Genomic DNA, 20,851 nt, shown 5'->3' with positions numbered 1-20,851 from the left:
TCCTGAGGGCAGTAGGGATCAGAGGACAGGCCCAACGGAAGGCAATCAGAGAACTGTCCACTGCAGCAGAACGGAGCAGTCACTGGCTGTGGCTGAAACGTAGGGACCCAACATGGGCTCCCAAATGACCACGTGGTGCCACCGTGCGACACACACCCAGGCCTGATCAGCCTGTGGTGGGCCAACCTCGGCAGAGGGTGTCTTGTGATAACTGGCCGAAACACCCAATGAGGTCGGGGACCACAACTGAAGATGTGTCGTACTGGTGGCACCACGTGATCATTGCCAAATTCCACTCCACCCACTCCACTCAATTGTTGTGCTGAATATTTAGGGATTTTAACAACCAGTCCTATTAAGAATCACCATCAGCCAGCCACTACACCTATATAGCCCACAGCTACACTATACACATTACTAGCTATACGAATTACTGCATGCATGATTTATTTCCGTGTCATGCTACACGGCCCATCTCACATACAAGACGCCTATATTACATAATAATAACAATCGAGCATGTAGGCACAATATTGTAGCGTGAACGCAGGAACAATCGTCAGCCAGACGGACTTACATATTGAGCCTCATCGGTTGGACGCAGTGCACCGCTCAGACCCCACGGGGGGTCTCAAATACCCGGCGAGTTACGTGCCCTTTTAATTATTTACTATTCAGCCAATATGTCCAATGTTTGTCTTATTTATAGGCCTATGATTATTTGAATGAGATGAATTTGTACTACTAACCCTATGATAATTAATTGAGATGCATGATCAGTTGTGGAAGTTGAGTCAAATAGCTAGATGTTGGACTGTCTCCGTCCTCCGAATCTATGTCTGCCTGATCATCGCCCATAATAATAAAGTGGCTTTTATAATACACCTTTCTGGCTGTGTGTTTTGTGCGCTCCCTCTCCTGACATTTTACCAATACCCCTAAATCAGGGGACCCACATATTTTATCACAATATGTCCAGTTGTATCTTGTAGAAATTGTGGAAGCAAGGCAAGCAATATTGGTAGAGCCTATTGTAATCAGCCTGCCTGGTCCGACTACATAACAATAAAGTAACAATTGAGAATGGAATGGTGTCATGTCCGGTTTCAACGCCGAATTTCCATACCATTGGTCGGCCAACCCCCCAAAAAATCCCCCCCCCCTCCCCCCAAAAAGAAATCTGATACATGAGAAAGGTCAAAGGTCAAAGATGGTGCCAAAATATCTCCAAATGGCCTAAACATATAGGTGTCCGCCTAAACATACCTGTACTAAAACAGGTACAAAGTTGCATTTGCTCACATTAATAGCATCGACTTTGGCACAAGTACTAATAAGACCCTGGAGTACTGATTCCTAGATGATTTTGGCTTCGTTATCAGGTTTCCAAGGTGATATTCACTGTAAAAGCTGTTGTTTTTTTAGGCGGAGTCTGAATTTGAGATGTTTTATAATGTTCTAGCTCTATTTGCTCTGACACAGTAACATAGATTTTGATTCTGACACTTCTACAGCCACCCCACAGGTGTTAGCTTTCATTTGATAACAATATCATTATGAAGGCCCTTGTGATTGTGGAGATATTCTATATTCACTGTGGGCATGTCATTTCGAGCAGAAAACCAGAAAAATTAGGTGGATAAGAAGAGGTTAAGGCAGTCTTGCGTCGCCTGTGGGAGGAGTGGATGGTGGATGGAGAGCACAGCTTCACGGCAACTGGAAGGATGCGCCATGCAACTTTCCAGCAAGTCCTTGGATGGATCGACAAAGCATGGACTTCAGTGACAACCGGAACCATCCTGTCGGGATTCAGTAAGGCCGGAATAACTGGAACTGATGCTGAGTCTGACGACAGCCCTGCAGAAGAGGAGACGGCGCTTCATCTTCCTCCGGAGTTGGCAGAGTTGTTCAGAAGTGACACAGAGGATGACGAATTCAATGGATTCAGTGATGTGGAATGAGATCGGGAGAACTTGCTTGTTGGACTCGCTGGCTTGTTATGTCCGTTTAGCCTATTCAGCCTCCCAGGTAGGCCTATGTTCTTTATTAATGTGTTAACATTTTTTATTTATTTATTCATCACATACCGGACACCGGTATTCAGCGGCATTCAGCCTGAGCCTGTTGTTCTGTGTGCTATTGTGTAATTGAATAACTGAATGTTTTTGAGAAATACATTTCTAAATAAATGCGACTTATATGTGGTTTTTCCTCTTCATGCCCCATTTTTTGACTGCTGCGACTTATACTCGGGTGCGACTTATAGTCCGGAAAATACGGTAGCCACCCTTTGCTTTTTTGTTGTTAATAAAATAAAAATGTGTTGTTAATAAAATATATAATAATAATATGATACATATACAGTACAGTGTATATATAATAACATATTATTATTAACACATATTATATTTAATATTATTATTATTATATATGTTATTAACAACAAGAAAGCAAAGGGTGGCTACTTTGAGGAATCTAAAATATAAGACATATTTAGAGTTATTTCACACTTTATTGTTAAATACATAATTCCTATGTGTTCATTCATAGTTTTGATGCCTTCAGTGAGAATCTACAATGTAAATAGTCATGAAAATAAAGGAAACACATTGAACGAGAAGGTGTGTCCAAACTTTTAGTCTTGGGGTTCAATACAAAAAATCAAAACATACCTAACCAATAAATGGACTGCAGTTTTCTATGCAGTTCAATACAGTATCGTTCACACAAACAGGAGGGGGAAGGTGCAGCTTTGAGATGCGTGTGTGGTTAGAAACCGGACATGGGGGGGTGGGGACAGAACACGGCCGAGTACTCAGTACTCCTCCCCCTGGGCCTCCATCTTGTAGCCGTTCTCGTTGGAGACGTAGCCCTCCCCGGACTGCACCGACTCCTGGTCCATCATCAGCCCGTCCTGGCTGGTCTCCTTGGGCTGGGGCGGCGCCTCTCCCTCCTCCCCGTTGCCCATCTCGTCCTGCTCGGCCGGTGGCATGCCCGCGGTGTGCCTGTCCTCCCTACGGTCCCCGCTGCCCCTCTCTCTGTCCCCGCGGTCTCTCTTGTGCTCCCTGTCTCTGTCCCTGTCGCCCCTGCGCCTCTCCCTGTCCCCGCGGTCCTTGTCCCTGTGGCTGCGTCTCCTGTCGCGGTCTCGCTCCCTGTCTTTGTCCCGCTCCTTCCCGCGCTCTTCTCCTCCCTCTGCCCCTTCCTCACCACCGCTGGGGTCCTCGGGCATGCGTTCCCCTCCCTCCCCCATCGGGCCCCCCGCTAGGCCCATGGCAGCAGCGCCCCCCTCCTCCCCCTCCCCGCCCTTGGCCCTTTCCCGGTCCCTCTTGTGCTCTCGGCTGCGGCTCCTCCTCTTCCTCTCTCCCCTGTCTCTGCTTCTCTCCCTGCTGCGGCTGTCGTCCCCCGCTCCCCCGCCGCCCCCCCGCTCCCTCTCTCTATCGCGCCTCCTGCTGCTCCCTCCGCCCCCCTCCTCCCCAGGCCCCCCCAGGGCCATGCCCGGGCCCCTGTCCCCCCCCCTCTCTCTCTCCCGGGAGCGGGAGCTACGCCTTCGTCTTTCTCGGGAGCTGGGTCTCCGCCTCTCCCCGCGATCTCCCTTCTCCCTCTCACGCTCCCGACTGCGGTCTCTCCGTTCTCGTTCGCCTCCGCCACCCCCACCTCCCCGCTCACCTCCCCCACCATCACCTCCTCCTCCTCCTACTCCTCCTCCTCCCCGCTCACACTCTCGCTCCCTGGGGTGGGCAGAGAAAAAGACAAATCCAACTATTAATTAATGCCGCCCTATAGCGAAAGTAGTCATTCAAAAACACACAAACGGCCAACCCCAAACCAAGGGAAACATGTTCCAACATGGAGGCCCAAGGCAAAGGAGTATGAAAACATACTATATAGCTATATATACCAGCTATATGCTGCTAATGTGGATCATCACTGGAAACGCAGAAACACATGTGCAGCACAGCTTTTGGCCGGTAAACATAATGAAAGGTCGATAAATAAGTGTGTTTGGCCAAATTGTACAGGAGAAAGAAAAGGAAAAAGTGTTAACATTGTCGTGCCATCTGTTGATCATTAGCGCTGGGCCAGGGGGAGGGGTTACCGTAGCAACACCAGTGTCGAAGATTTCAGCCTGTACGTCCTGACCGTATCATTATGGCGGGCAGGGGGCCCTCCATTGAAAACAGATTTTTTGTTGTTGTAGTAATTTTGTGGTTTATATTAAATAGGAGTGCAGAACAGAATTACCCAACACAATATATGATACATAATGCACACTAAACTATATGTGTTTAGATGCTTTGTGGACAACTTTTGGACATTTTTCAAAGGAAAACATCTGTGGCACAAGGCGGGAAGGAGAACAAGGCGGGAAGGAGGACTCACCCTCCGATGGGCCGGTCGTCGTAGCGGGACGTGTCATCTCTCCCAGAGTGCTTGATGTTGACGTCTGCCCCGCCTCTCCTGGTCCCACCCAGACCACCACCTGGTTGGACCACAGACCGTCAAGGGTTAATGGTGAACCAATAATAACAATAATAATAATAACTTTTATTTGTATAGCGCTTTTCCTGCAAACGTTGCAGCTCAAAGTGCTCCAATCATTATATAATCATAATTTAATTATTTAGTCATTTAAAGGCAATATTAAAAAGATGGGTTTTTAGTCTTGACTTGAACATAATCTGCTGAGGTTGCATCCCTAATGTAAACTGGCAGTGCATTCCACAATCTGGGGGCATAAAATGAGTGCAGCCTCACCAAATCTCTTCTTTTGTACATGTGGTACACAGAGAAAACCAGCGTCAGAAGACCTGAGAGCTCTATCGGGCTGATATGCTAGCACAAAGTCTGAACATATTCTGGTGCTATGCCAGTGAGAGCTTTATAAACAAGCAGAAGGATCTTGAAATCTATGCTGATAGTGACGACAAACTTCTCATCAGCAAATCTAGATACGGTACACCCAATGATATTAATTCCATTAGAGCTCTAAAGTTTAAAACCTGAGCTCTCCCTCACTCACATTTCTTATGTAAAAAAAACAACAACTCAAACTTAGGGCCCAGTTTAGAAGACCCCGTCCAAGGGCTAATAAAAAAGACACACAAGACGTCCTCACCTAGCCTGCGGGGCTGCCATCCTTTCACAGTACGACCTCTCTCCACGTCCACCAGGACTCTCCTGGCGTCGATTTTCTTACCGTCCGCATGCTTGTAGGCGGCTGGAGGAGGGGGAACGGAGAGAGTGGAGACTGGGGTGAGTTGGAGTACCGGTTTAACATCGTGGCCAAGAATAGACTCCATGAGAATACTGACCCGGAGCAGGTGAGCTTGTAGGCGCTGCTCTCTGGGCAACAACCTGTAAGTAGGGTACTGTAGTTGACCGTTTACCACCACACCCCCCAGGTGTGTTACTAGATCTGGCATTTACCTGGAAAATCTCAATACAGGACCACACCATACTGGGTTTGAAGCTTGTGTTGTGTGTGACACATTGCTATTGATGCATCTTCAGTGGAATAACTAAATAGCCAGTGTCGCATGCATATTTTTAAATCCGTCATCCGGAAAAAAGTTACGCACAGAGACCTTGCACACCGGTCCGTTGCGGAGACCGTTGCGTTTTTTTACGTTGCGAACTTTCGCAATATGCACTCTACATTCTAAATGCTTGATTTAGCAAAAGGTACAAACAACTGAGAGCAATATAACTAAAACCAAATGGTAGACCACGTCAGTAGAATGTATTATCAGTAGAAAAGTACAATAAATCTTTATTTCTTTTAACAAAGCGTGGGGTGCATCTCCTGCAGTGTGATATCTGTAATCATACCATTTATAGACTCTCCGCTCAGGGTTGCCAGATGGGATTGAGAATTTCCAACCTAACCAGTCTAAAAACGGCTAAATCGACCAAAAACCAGCCCATCTGGCAACCCCGTCTCCGCTGCATCAGTCTACTTGTTGCGCAAAATAGGCCAGGGTTTGTCAAATCCTTTGTTGGACGTCTCGTTTCTTAAGTCCTGGTATATTGTGGCATTTCTTTACTGTTTGCCATCTGGAATACCCAGGGAGACGCAGACAGCAGAAGTAGAAATTGAATAGTAGAATAGAAAAAGAAACCGCTATAACCATGCGGAATGATGTACCTGTATGATGCACTGGCAGTCTGACAGTGTGTGCACCTGCCCGGACCTTACCCTGCTGCCTGAGTTTGAGTATGATGCTGCCCAAATGAATGTTATTGTTTAGTGCCGTACGCTTTCGTGGTATTATATTGTGTGAATTATCATCTGTATGTTGTTTTTCTTTCACTCGACTAACCGCCGAGATAACACTTGAGACATGTCCTCCCGTAAACATTAATCCAACTGTCCTGCAGTTCTAATTTGACGATGTGTCCCTCTATACCATGGCAGTGGTCAAAAACAACTCTCAAAAGGCTTTTGACGGACGCGAAAAACACAGAAAATCGAACTTGTTTCCGATTTTTTGGGGGACGGACGAATATTACGGATTCGGTGTGCAAGCGTGATTGACACAACATGAGTTCTAATTTATTTTTTTAACGGACGTAAAAAACGCATTGGTGTGCAAGGGCCTTTACACTGGCGAATTAAGAGCATCCGTGCCCTTCCAAGTTAATTTGAAATAGGTATCCAAATATTTTTTTTTACCACAACCAAAATGGATCAATGAAGATGCATAATAGAAAATGTGTGATAAAGCATTGTGTCATCACATTCCATGTGTTCTATCAAAACGTTGCACTTATGTGAATGCTGAGTCTTGCCCAATGCCTGGTGACCATCATTGGCGGACAGTGGCCCAAGGATAGGTTCTTTGGAGCTCCTGCAGGACTTAACCAGTCTAAAGTCATCACCCTAACCTCACTCCACACACTCACGTCACTGTGATACAACCAAGAATGTTCTAGATGGGTTATTTTAAGAGTCATGTGTTAGTTCTAGATTACCACAAAACATGTGTTTAAAATAAATAATGTGTGTGTGTGTACCGTATTTTCCGGACTATAAGTCGCACCCGAGTATAAGGTGCAGCAGGCCAAAAATGGGTCACGAAGAGGAAAAAAACACATATAAGTCGCACTGGACTATAAGTCGCATGGTTCAAGGGAACGGGCTTGGCGGAATCAGCGGGGAAAGAAGACCCTGTTGAGCTTGACTCTAGTCTGGCACTGTGAAGAGACATGAGAGGATTTGTAAGCCCAGGAAGGACATAATTCACGTTAAAACTTCTTCTGAAAGGTTAGAAATACTTAAATTATCGAGTGTAAAGCCAGGGCTAGCTAGCGCGTTGCTAACGAAGGTTAGCAAAATGGCGTCGCGGGAGCAAGCAAACAGGATGGAACAGCCTCTGAAAGGTAATAAATGACTTTAATATCGTGTATAACATTCATAATAGCGTGTATAACGTTCATAATATAGTGCTTAATGTCCACATTGTCGAGTGTAACGACTATTTATCGTGTATAAGGCCATGACAAAGATAGCTTGGTTAAAAACGGAAGTAGTTAGGATGAAGGGCGGCCTACAAACAATGCAACATTGAACAGCCTCTGAAAGGTAATAAATGACTTTAATATCGTGTATAACGTTCATAATATCGTGTATAAGGTCCATAATATCATGTTTAATGTCCACATTGTCGTGTTTAATGTCCACATTGTCGAGTATAATGGCTATTCTATCGCGTATGTGGCGCTAGCGGAAGTAGCAAAATAGCCTCGCGGGGGTAACTTAGCAACATAGAACAGTCTCTGGAAGGAATAAATGACTTTAATATCGTTTATAACGTCCATAACATTGTGTATAAGGTCCATAACATCATGTTTAATGTCCACATTGTCGTGTTTAATGTCCACATTGTCAAGTATAATGGCTATTCTATCGTGTATGAGGCGCTAGCGGAAGTTACTCCTTGGTTCATGTCAGTCAGAGATTACCGTATGTCAGTCAGAGATTATGAATTATTGATATATAAGTCGCACCTGACTATAAGTCGCAGGACCAGCCAAAGTATGAAAAAAACCGCGACTTATAGTCTGGAAAATACGGTATATATAAACCCCTCAAAAAAAGTTCGGAAACACTTTTCTTGTTGATTATTCCTCCCCTTTAATAATACCAATTGGTATTGTATTTTATATCGTTGGAAAGCCTGATTGGTCACCTTTATAATGTTAATATAATAACAGTGTTCTACATGCAGCTACTGTATGTGTGGTGCATGGACAGTTTGGATCAAACTGACACACAGGGACCTATTTTTGGCTTTTTTTTCTTTTTGTGCAAATATTTATTTTTTTGAACAGTGACTGAAATGATCCCAATAACTTAGTGTCAAGTTAATATATTAGACAGTCAGACGGGTGTTACCAACAGGTCACCTGTACAAACAGCAACTTTTATAGTTCCTGGATATATGTGTGGTGGCCTGGGAAAAACCGTCGGATGTCGCTGGCGTTCGTTTGTGGCAAAGAGCAAAAATAGATGGAAATGTCCTATTTCGGCGATTTTGAAATTATGTGGTATTCTAGTACTTTGAATGAATGGTCTTTATTGTCATTGATATAGTACAGGTACCAAACAACGAAATTTGGCAGGGGGGGCTCCCCTGGTGCTAGGAAAGAAGAAAAAAAAACTGAAAAACAATATGAAGGGAAAGGAGCTGGTTTACATAAATAAAGGCTATGTACACTATCCACTATACTGTACAAATAAAACACTGTGCTGTACTCTATGCTATGCTATACCTATTCTAACATTTCCTATTCTCTGCAACCTTATGTACCCTAGGGTTGTCAGATTGCACATAGAGTTATTGCACATTCATTTAAAGTGTCGCTCTTGGAGGCCTTCCTGAGGCAGCGTGTGTTTGAACTCCATACTACATTATGGTGAATAAACATTTTAAGAAAACAAAAGAGAAAGTACCGTACTTATTTTTATGTTTTTGTGGTGGGTAGTTTGCTAGCGAAACAACGTCATGTTGAACGTGTCTCATTCTCAGTTAAGCAACGCACGCACACATGAGCGAAAGGAGAGACGATACTTCCACCTGTGTTATTGCCAGTTTACTGATGCTCACAATATAAGCATAAAGTAATAACATCTTAACTAGAAGACACACAAATGGATCTGTCCCTCGCATACCGACGAGGCGAGCAGACTAACACCGCATCACAAGCAGACAAACGAGACCGGCCGATCTGCATAGGCTCCTCCCCCGACCCGGAGGAGAAAGGGGTCGGGGGCAGCATTTCTCACCTTTCACTTTTTACATTAAAATGCTCATAACTTTTTAAAATAAAGGGCTCTCTCATTCAACCAGTTATGAATAGCTGAGAACTTCTAATTTATGGAAATATTAAAAAATGCCACCATGTGAAGGGTTTTCCCAGGCCGCCACACATATATTGGATAACTGTACTGACAACGAGAGAACAAAAATGCTCTAGTGGTTTTGAAAAGTAAGGGTCCTTTATGTTTGTGTTTTTTTCAATATTAAACGACAACAGGAAGTAAACAGTAACGTCAGTCATAAGACCAAAAGGTGGAAGGTCATTACAACAACAAACATATTGCAGTAGAGAAACTTGTGTAATTTTGGTCTTGAATCCCCAGAAGAAAAAATCCTGAACACCCACGACTGTTGCAAATGTATCCTTTTAAATGACGTGGTCACTTGTGAATGCTGACATACTTGTGAATGCTGACATACTTGTGAATGCTTACATACTTCACATAGGACGTTTCATGGCAAACTCCAGCAGGACGTGTGGTTGTGTGTATTTACTGAAACAGCACACGTCACAAACCTCTTACCACAAAGGACCAAGGCATCACCTCCCCAGTCACACTGACCCCTACCTCACTTACCACAGTGCCCATCCCCATGTTTAGGGGGGCATTGCCAGGTGTTCAGGGGGGTTTCTACACACAGGGAACAACTGACCCTGCTGATCACGAGGCCCGTCCTGTGACCACTAACGAGGGCAAGAGAACACCGGGTCGCTCACCCAGACCCAAACCCCCACCCTGACGGTCCGCTCAGAAATAAAACATCACTCACAAGTTGGTTTAAGGGTTTCTGAAAATTTACTGGTCAATGTCAGAACACACAGGGCCTCACAGGGCCTTCACACCGACATGCCTTCAAACACATGCTGTACTCTGAACCACATCAGGGGTTGCCTTACATACAACCCATTTATTTGGAACAGGTTCTATTTGCTGGGGGGGGGTGAGTGGGTGGGTGGGGGGGGACAGACAACGATATGAGGACCATGTTCACATACCTTTGTGAGGCTTTGAGAGCTGCTGGGGTATGTTTCACCTTCAACTATCTTACCACTGAGAGGACTGTTGGAACCACGGGGCTAACGACAACAAGTAACATGGAACACAGAGTCAGCGAACGGGGAGGGGGGGGGGGGGGTGTGGAGTCCGGTGTCGACTGTCTTGGAATCCATCTCTTTAGACCGAAGAACTCGGAGAGATCCAGATGGCCCCATGGTGGGCGTAGCTACACTGATCTGTTGTGGTGGCGATCCAATAGGAAACAGCACAGAGGCCCCAGGGGGCCGGCCTTAAATGTAACCTTCCATATGCACTCAAGAGGGCCTTACCATAACCTCTCACTGTAGTCATCCAATCAAGAGGGCCTTACCAGAACCCTGTGTATATCACAGTAGTTTAACAACACCACCATATAGGTTTATACTATCAGGGGCCTTACCACAACCCCGGTTAATAGATATAGTAAATAGAACTTGACTATCCTTTACAAAGGGAGGGCCTTACCAAAACCCCTCAGTCCTAACCAATACTTGTTTGTCTTACCACAAACCACAACATTCTCATCCAATGACATGACTTAACTCAAAGGGGTTACCTTACCACAACCCCATGACACTAGGCTGTACAATCTTACTAGAAGCACACATACAGTGCATACAAAGATGTGTTTACAAACTAAAGAAAAATAACTATCTAGAGCAGGTAAGTTTGAAAACAAGTGTACACTGTAGATTAGATGTTATGACTGTCCCGGGGCTCCTAGCAAGTCTAGTCATGGAAGTTAAACTGGTCCCTTGTTGTGATCTATGGCAATGTGAGTGGATGACTGGAACCATGTCTGCTCTTCCTCCTCTAGCATCTGTTGTGTACTTATACTATGGTCTCTTATGTAGAAATGCTGTGTGTAAATGCTGTGTGTGTGTGTATAAATATGTGTCCTAGTGTAAAAGCGGAGTCCCATGGTAAACCTATTCCATTAAAGCCAGCTTGACTCACAAACACACAACCGAGAAATGTACTTTATGCTTTTTAAATCATTTACAAATTGAGTTAAGCTCGGTGACGGGTGGTCGTTTTCAAAGAAATGTTATGGAGAGGATTCTGTCCCTTAATGTTTAATGCGTGAGGCAACCCGACAAAAGTCTTAAGACTTCTAAAGTCAAATAAGAGTAAAAGTACTTGTAGTGTTTACGGGTTCCGTTTTAGAGAACATCTCAGTTAATCCCAGGTGGCTTTAACACAAAAGGCAAAGTCATTGGGCACCGGTGTAATAAAATGTCCTTGGGTGCGTTCAATGGTCAAAGCACTGGCTTCATATTATCCCAATGTCATCCAAAGCAAAAGCTTGTTTCCAAACTGGGCTTTGCACATTGAACGTAGCTCCTCTTTCCTAGATAGGATATGGAGGGAGGAAAGAAATCTTACCCATCATACAAACCCATTATACCAACCATATACTGAGCTGTGGTAGTAGGGTGCAGATGTATCATAACCATCACCATCATCTGCAAGCCAGCTCTGGGCAATAGCCATCACAGATAGGCGGCTGCAGTGGCAATGAGAACAACACACAGTTAATACACTGCAACCCCCTCTAAGTCAACCCTAACTGCATCAGAACATACCAGGGGTGGGCAACCCTGGTCCTGGAGAACCACACTTACTCCCTGGTTCAATCACGTTGGCACCCTATGATAGTAGTTCACAACCTGGAGATTCCACAATTAAAATCTCTGTGGCGACGAGTGGTCAGTTCAATAGCAAATTTCCAGTGGGCGTAGTTTAGCTCACCAATCACCATGACCAGGGTTGAGGACCACTGATAAGAGCTTTAAACAAACAGGCCAAGAAATCACACAAAAGCACAGAAATTAGGGCACCCAGAGCTAACCAGTCATTATGAACATACAAGCTATGGCTTACTCCCGATTGTATGACCCTTGAGCTTACCGTTGACGGACCGACCAGTAAAGGGGCTCTTCTGTAGATGATTTACAACTCCTAACTACAGATCTGCTCTATAGCAGGCCATGGCATTCAAGTTGACCGAAGAACACGGTTAAAAAACATGTTTGTGTCTCTAAAGAAAGCCTGGACTACACCTGGCTCACCCATCCCACCTCCCTCCACTCCTGCTGAAAGCCTGGACTACACCTGGCTCACCCATCCCACCTCCCTCCACTCCTGCTGAAAGCCTGGACTACACCTGGCTCACCCATCCCACCTCCCTCCACTCCTGCTGAAAGCCTGGACTACACCTGGCTCACCCATCCCACCTCCCTCCACTCCTGCTGAAAGGCATAGAATGCCATTAACAATAACTTTATACCCGAGTGTAGTACAGAAACAAATACTCTCACAACAGACACTTTAGTTGGTTAGTCATGCGTCGAAACTCATAGACAAGTCACTCGTTGGCATATAGTTCCCTCTGTCACTGTAATAGCATCAGGTGAACAACAGCGTGACTGCATTTGATCAAACTTTGTGTTTTGCTTCTTTTGACCTGGAGAGGCTTCAGGTAGGTCATCAAACTCATCACTGAGCTGTACAGGGCAGCCTCCGCCTACAGGGCAGCAGCACCACGGACATGTTAAGCTGCTGATGTGGTAGCTGAGACACTGCTCACCAGTTAGTCCCATAGAGGTGTTGTTAGAGGATAGACCAGAGTTTTACCATACGCCATCTGAGGTAAGGGCTAATCTCAAACGTTTCAGAACCACTGGTTAACCTTGTTTAGACATAGAAGATACACTAACCACTCTATCAACACTACAGCCATTAAAACTCCCACTGAAGGTGTGTTAAAGCGCAGAAGGAGAGTTGTTTCTCGTGGTACTTACAGTGCATGTCTCTCTCGTGCTCATACTCGATGAAGGCGTAGCCTCTTGGCTTCTGCGTTTTCTTATTGTAGACAATGTAGATCTGGAGGAAGAGGAGGCGAGGTGAGGGACTAAGGCAGCCCAGGACAGAAATCAACACTGCCAAACCGCAGAGCGCTACTACTACATGGCTGCGTCAAACAGAATGCAATGTAGACTCTCACATTACATCCATGTCATCACGCTTGCTGGCTTATGTAGAAAGTTAGATAGAGAACAGGCTGCAAAAAAACATCATGCTTCACTCCTCAAATAGACCATTAATGACAATTGCTGCTATTCAATTCCATGAGTTCTCCCTGTGATGCAGTCTCCTGCTGAAGCACCCATCTTTTATCATTGCTTCTTTTTTAATAGACAGACGGAAAGTGTCTGTTAATATGGGCCTGAAAAGGTTCATTTACAATCAATGCTGTCAGAGTAACTAGTTAACTATACTGACCCACGAAGCCAGCTAATGTTGAGTTGGTAAGATTTATTAATGGCTCTAATGCTTCTTTTCAAAGCTGTTTGTTTACTTGTTTTAACCTGAGTGGGAATTCTGAATGTCTCATGAAGTGTACTGACAGCTAGTGAACATGAAAGTTGTGTGGTCCTAGGTTTTCCCGGGAGGGATGAGAAAACTGAGAACACGTTATTGGCAGAGTAATGAATGTTCAGACTAAGGACAGATACATGTATTTTCAGATTAAGCGGAAAGACCAATAATATAGATTATTCTAAAATAGATTAAGGGTGCGTTCATTTTATCTTTTTCTTTTTAAATCATCCTGATTTAGGTTCCCTAACTCTGCTGCCACCCCCATAAAGCAGTAATGACTTGTTTTGTTTGCGTCTCTTACCAACCCCATTTTAATTTCCCCCACTACCACATGACAGTTCCCATAAAAAGTAACATATTAATATTAGACATATCTTACTTGGCAACAAGCTATTATTATTATTTTCTTCAGATTTTATCCCTTTTTCACCCAATTTGGTATCCAATTGAACCCAACCTAGCATCGAATTATCCCCTGCCTATTGCGTAGGATCCGCCGCACGACCCCGTGGCCGGCAGTCCCAGAGGAGATCGCCAGGCAGACTAGCTGTCTGGCTCCTCGAGCCCAGCACCGTTATTCCGGCACCCCGGGGGCGCTGTTGCGCGACAGATCCTTGTCCGGAAATAGTCCTATACCGCCCTCGGGAGCGGCCGCTCAATATGCCGCTCCCTGTGTGTGCCCCGGCCATATCCGGGTCTGGCGAGACCGGGATTCGATCCCAGTCCCCGGTGGGCAGCTTGCACTAGTGGCTAGTGCTTAGACCGCTACGCCACCGCGGGGCAACAAGCTTTTGATTGAGTGAAAAATACAAAGTTGCCCAGAGCTGTCTAGAACGTTTAGAACTCCGCCAGGGCAGCGGATTGGTTAAGGAGACAAATCTACTTACCCTTTTGATGGGTCCATAGACCTCAAACTCACGGCGAAGCTTGGACTCTGTGGTGTCATAGTTCTGTAACAATGACAGCACTTAACAGCGGGCACAACATTTCCAATAGAAGAATTCTATTGTTTGCGTCTAATATAATGTTTTTAATCACTAATGGCGCTTTTCCATTGACCAGACCGGTTCGGCTCGCCACGCTTTTGAAAAGTTCCATATAGGAATCGTTCTCCACTATACACAAGAGACCAGGAACGACCGGGGACTGTAGGAGGAGTTACGTGTCATAAGATTCCCCCCGCTATACAGCTCAGCGGGGGGAAATGCGATAAGAATTATGTCAAAATGCAGCACTATCGTGCACAGATCAGCCTTACAACATGTAAGTGCCTGTTACTTGCCGCTTTCAGTTCTAGTAGACTAGTTTAGATCTCGCAACCAGGGAAATGCCGACATGTGTTAAAGCCCCAATTATATTTTTATTTCTCCTGACATGTTGAGCACTGTGCTTTTTTTTTGTTGGTGAACTACCGTAATAAGCCTAAAAAAGTTCAACTTCTCTGCTTTCAGAAACTGTTTTAAGTTTTTAGATTGGGCATATGGTTCATGAATTACGATAGTTTGAAGGAACGCTGTAAAATCGTGTCGGCGCCGACAGCTCCGGTTTCGGAGCAAGACGCGAATCTATCGGCATTAGTCAAATACATGCTCACATCCAGTCATCCGCTCACTGCTCTCCATCAAATATGGCACATCCATCAATAATATTACATAATAACAACTGCTCTGATTAGATTGCTTAGATTGTTTAATACATCAACGGGGGGGAAAGCGAGATGAACTCTGCGCGAGTATCATGCTTCCTCCATCTATTCCATTCAAAGTGTTTTAGCCTTCCCCCTTTCCACTGGTAATAAGGAATTGGCAAGAATAGATCGATATAAATAGATCAACACAATGCAGCACTATCATGCACAGATCAGCCTTAAAACATGTAACGTTAGATATATAACGAAGCGATGTATTTCTACGGAAAGGCTGACTGACGCGGGGCTCATACAATCTCCGCGTTTGTTATAGATACGAGTGCTCCGGTGTCTTGCTGGTAGTAAAATATATTTATTTATATATACAGCATATGGATTATAACGTGCCTGTTACCTGCCGCTTTCAGTTCTAGTAGTTTAGATCTCACAACCAGGGAAACGCCGACATGTGTTAAAGGGAGCAAGACGCGAATCTACCGGCATTTGCCTCATGAGTGAACGGCGAAAATGGCTGGACGGCACAGCTTGGGATTCCATTGAAGTTACAGGGAACTATGTGTGAAAGAGGCTTAAAAGTTGAAATAACAGTAATACAATGTTCATTGATAAAATTACATAAGGGATGGAAAGGGGAGATGGCAGTTTTAGAAGGGGGATGATGAAGCGCGCTGGACTGAGGAACAGCATAGGCACAGCACATCGCCATAATAGCGATTTTTCTGCTATGCTTGTTGTAAATAAAAGTTCTATGATGCATTGAAATGACATTAAACTAAGATAATACGATGGTTATCATATTTTCTTCAAATCTTTATTAATAAGTTATTACAGAAACAGTAAGTGCCATTTTCCGAGAGCGAAATCTGTTGTGGTATTTAAAAATGGCGGTTAGTGCTGAAATCTATGAAGATGGGATGACGATTTCCATTGACCAATCAACGGTGTGCAGCGTCACACGTCACACGCAGCCTGGCAAAAAAGTACCTTTCGCTCCTGTAGTTCCTGGTCGCGAAGGGTAGCTTAAACAGCCCAGCTCGGTTGGCAATGGAGAAAGGATAATAAACCGGGCCGGCACGGCTCGGCTCGAGTTGGCCCAGTAGTGGAAAAGCGCCATAACACAGGTTCTTTATCCCATCAAATTAACCACTGATTCCTCAAGATTGATTCATGTATAACACACTTACCACTCTGGCCACAAACAGGGTTTTGAAGGCATCCCCTTGTGCATTCGGGTCATTGTGAGGATCCCCTAGAAAGGCACAGAACCAAATTATAAAACAGGACACCACCTAAAAAGCAGGACATTAATGTCTGGGTGAACTTACAGAGCTTCAATTCTGTCTCCACGACTGTCTGCCTCCTCTCAATTTTCTCTCTCCTCTGTGACACAGAAACACACACAGGCTCTTTATGGCACAACAACATGGTTAAAATAATTGGCAATAGAGACCATACATCATGAGCAGCATTGGTCAAATTCCACTCTACATGGCAGGTGAAAACCAAGGCATACTATCCATACCAACTCCCACACTTGTTAGATGTCCTTACCTTTCTCTCCAGTCTCTCATCGCGGGTCAGTGCCCTAGTAGGAGGAGGGGCATCTCTGGGGTCCTATCAGTGATGGAGGCATAAAACAGGCCCTTGTTAAGGGGGGAACCACAGCCTCTTGAGTGCTAGCAGTTCAAGTCTATTAATCCCATCGTATTGTGTAAACCTTGCAATATACAGTGTTCTTCAGTAGTATTGGAAGGAAAGCATTGTGTCTTCTTTCAGCTCTATACTCCCAATGGTTTGGACTTGAAATCAATCAGTTACTATGGGATGGGTCATTAAACCATTACAATACCATGGCAGTAATGATACTAAATGTACAACATGTAAAGTAGATATATAACTATCATAAAGACAGTGTTCTCTATCTTGAATAATTCCTAACCCCTGGTAATGCTAGTTGTTGGCGGTCATAGTGAAAAGTGGCATCATTCTCTCTAGAGAAGCAGTCGTGAGGGTCTTCTGGCTTCATACTATTGTAGCATCATGAACTGCAATACAAATCAGATTGCTTTGTCCAAACCATCGGGAGTAGAGCTAAAAGAAGAAGCAATGCTTTCTGTCCCATATTAATGAAGGACACTGTATATTGCATATTGCTGTATATGTTTTGTTCCTTATTAAAATGTCTTTCTAATCCACGTATGAATGCCGCCATATGAAGGTGTTGCCAAACCTCAAACTGCCGTATGAAGGGGGCGATGCCGCAGTATGGCTGGTTGTGATGCTTCTCGTGGGGAAGTTTCTCCAGCTGGGTCAGAAACGGGATGGGGTCCCGCGGCGCAAACAGGGCCAACAGGTTAGGGGGCAAAAACTGGGTCATCCTTCACCTGAAGAGTAATCGCACTTCGTTAGCAGTTGGTACAAACGCATTGGAGACGTGGATAGTGTGGCTAAGCTAGACATTGGTAGATTTGTTCCATCACACGGCTATGTGAATGACTAGAGCGAACTATAATCACACATATAAAAGTGTAAGCTATAGTTGATAGCTATAGCGTATTAGCTAGCCAACACCAGAGCAACAAGAACAGACCATAGCAAGATGAACAAACTAAACCATGTATGTAAGTCAAACTAAACAAAGTAGGCCTATACTGCCATACAAAGGCAAAAGGCAGTAAATTACATTTTGGTGAAAAATGAGTTAAAATCATATTTGTGACATTAAAGACATTCTTTATCATGTGGCCAAATATCCTGTCTCTCTACTGTGTTGTATTTTCGAGAAAATAGGGGTCAAAACTAAAGTGACAAGATGAAATTGAAGTTACTGCCTTTTGCCTTGGCATGACTCTATATCTTTTGGCAAGCCATGCAAAGGCAGAATACAGTAACTTCCAAATAAGGGTCAAAGATCAAATCAGAGGTCAGGATTAATATCTACAAAGTATAACCTAATATGAAGCCATAAAACTGCCACATATCCAGTGATCTGCCTGGAACTATTTTGTCTGGACAACAAAAACACTTTAAAGTAATTTTTCTCAGTTCTGCACTCTGTGAAGTTGCTGCCATTTGCCTTTGTCGGGCAGTATATATTTCTACTGTGTGCCGTGGAGCGAGCCTATGTATCCTTACAGCCAGCTAGCTAACCTAGCTAGCTACCCTGTCGTTTAACGACCATTGTTGTTCAGGATTTACCGTGTCTATCCATACCTTTCTTATTCCCAGGGTTTACTGCCAACAACTCTTTCAATACTGACTGTGCAGAAATACCCCGTTTCAGTTTAGCTCAGCGAGGCATACAATTGACCAAATAGTTAGCTAACTGTGTAGTGAGGCTACATGCTACCGTAGTTAACTATATACAGTGATGCTACCGTGATGCTACATGCTACCGTAGTTATCTAACCGTATAGAGTGATGCTACATGCTACCGTAGTTATCTAACCGTGGAGAGTGATGCTACATGCTACCGTAGTTATCTAACCGTAGAGAGTGATGCTACATGCTACCGTAGTTATCTAACCGTAGAGAGTGATGCTACATGCTACCGTAGTTATCTAACCGTAGAGAGTGATGCTACATGCTACCGTAGTTATCTAACCGTAGAGAGTGATGCTACATGCTACCGTAGTTATCTAACTGCATAGTGATGCTACATGCTACAGTGATGCTACATGCTACCGTAGTTATCTAACTGCATAGTGATGCTACATGCTACAGTGGTGCTACATGCTACCGTAGTTATCTAACTGCATAGTGATGCTACATGCTACAGTGATGCTACATGCTACCGTAGTTATCTAACTGCATAGTGATGCTACATGCTACAGTGATGCTACATGCTACCGTAGTTATCTAACTGCATAGTGATGCTACATGCTACAGTGATGCTACATGCTAAACGCTCCTCCCCACAGTAGAACGGTGGCCTCGTGCACCACATAACCCACTCACCTCAACTATTCAATTCAATCCCTTTTAAAACTCCGTGAGCCCAAAGCAGGGAACTTGAAGTGAGTGTGTACTCTCGTTTTAAAGGACAGATGTTCTCCCACAGACACTCGATAAGAAGTACTTGATATTTCTTCTTAAATGTTGCTATCAGCCTCCAGTCAGTATAAAGACGAGTTGTCTTCACCATAAAATGGCGGGAGGCCGTAAATCGACTACTACTATGGCCACGTTCGTAAATTCGCTCTGAGAGCCGGAGCGCACACTGGGTCGGACGTCTTAAAGGGACCAAGTAATTTGATTGGACAAGAGGCGTTCCATGAATGCTGATCAGATTCCAGAGCGAGTTTACGAACGCAGTCTAGATTTACATTTCACGACACTTTGCAGCAGATGGATTTATCCCACGGTAGACGCTAAGCTTTTTTTTTTATTTTATTTGTTATTTTATTTATGTGCAACAAAGGCATTTTAGGGATAGATACGAACACGAAAAAAAAAAGCTAACAAAAAAATTAAATAAGAATATAAACCGTTAATGACTCTTTCTTCTTTTTTTTTTTTTTTACTTACTTACATTAGGCCTACTTATTATTGTGTTTCTTGTATCTGAATGCTGCATTGTCAATGTTGAGGAAAGAGAGCCAAAGAATGTTCCTTACTCTTGTGTACAGTAAGATTCTGATTCTGACTTCAAAATGAAACACGGCTAGAATTCAGACGAGGCTAGGCTAGGCGAGAACAGAAGGGGGCAGTGTCTATGCCAGGGGTGGCCAACCAGTCGGAGACTAATGGCGCTTTTCCACTATCGGCCCAGCTCGGGTCGGGTCGGCTCGCTTCGGCACGCTTCGGCACGCTTTTGAACAGTTCTGGTTTTCCACTATACACAACAGACCAGGAATGAGTAGGAGGAGTAGGCGATAGTAGGCGGAGTTACGCGTCATAAAAGCGCGCCATGGTGGTGACGTATATTTTCACGAGACACAACACAGCCACAACAATAGCAACATGGAGGAACTTGAAGCTATCGTATACTTTTTCCTCGGCATGTGGTATATTATTAATGTGATTTTTTTGGAGAGAAAGAGAAAGAGAGAGAGGAAGCTATGTACACATAATAAAGTCATGTTTTTTGAACCCTTAAAACCACTGCCTTCACTTGTCTGCTTTATGAACTGTAGTATCATTGTGTGCCGTGTTATTCACGGACAAACACGGTGCCCGGAGGCACCCTTTGCGGGTTAATAACTTCGGTTTACCGTGGGTTAGGATCATGGTGCGAAATAAGAGGGAGCTCGGGGAGCTATAGCTCACCTAGTGGTGACATGAGCTCCCCTGGAAACATGGTTTGTGAAATTTTGGGGGAGCTCTAAAATATTCCGAATTGCGATGGATTTATTCCAAGTTGTGACGGATTTTACCTGGTGTAATATGATTTGTAGAGGCATACAATCTATTTTGATGTTGGTATTAGGTATATAAATTATATATAATAGCCTATATAGCCT

The 20,851-nt window shown here is 44.3% G+C and overlaps 1 protein-coding gene across 1 annotated transcript; it reads right to left on the bottom strand.

Moving 5' to 3' along the window:
- Positions 1 to 2,626: 2,626 nt before the first annotated feature.
- On the bottom strand, positions 2,627 to 19,524 carry LOC308161367 (uncharacterized protein). Its single transcript, XM_080535382.1, has 10 exons — positions 19,347 to 19,524; positions 17,620 to 17,773; positions 16,941 to 17,003; positions 16,715 to 16,769; positions 16,574 to 16,638; positions 14,629 to 14,691; positions 13,162 to 13,243; positions 5,117 to 5,218; positions 4,381 to 4,480; positions 2,627 to 3,728 (listed from the first exon to the last, which is right to left on the bottom strand). The coding sequence occupies exons 2-10, from the start codon at positions 17,764 to 17,766 to the stop codon at positions 2,816 to 2,818; spliced, it is 1,590 nt and encodes a 529-aa protein (XP_080391508.1). The 5' UTR covers positions 17,767 to 17,773; positions 19,347 to 19,524; the 3' UTR covers positions 2,627 to 2,815.
- Positions 19,525 to 20,851: the final 1,327 nt, after the last annotated feature.

Source organism: Nansenia antarctica (genome assembly GCF_963989245.1).
Source record: "Nansenia antarctica genome assembly, chromosome: 6".
NCBI lineage: Eukaryota > Metazoa > Chordata > Actinopteri > Argentiniformes > Microstomatidae > Nansenia > Nansenia antarctica.
This window is presented reverse-complemented; position numbering and strand designations above follow the sequence as displayed.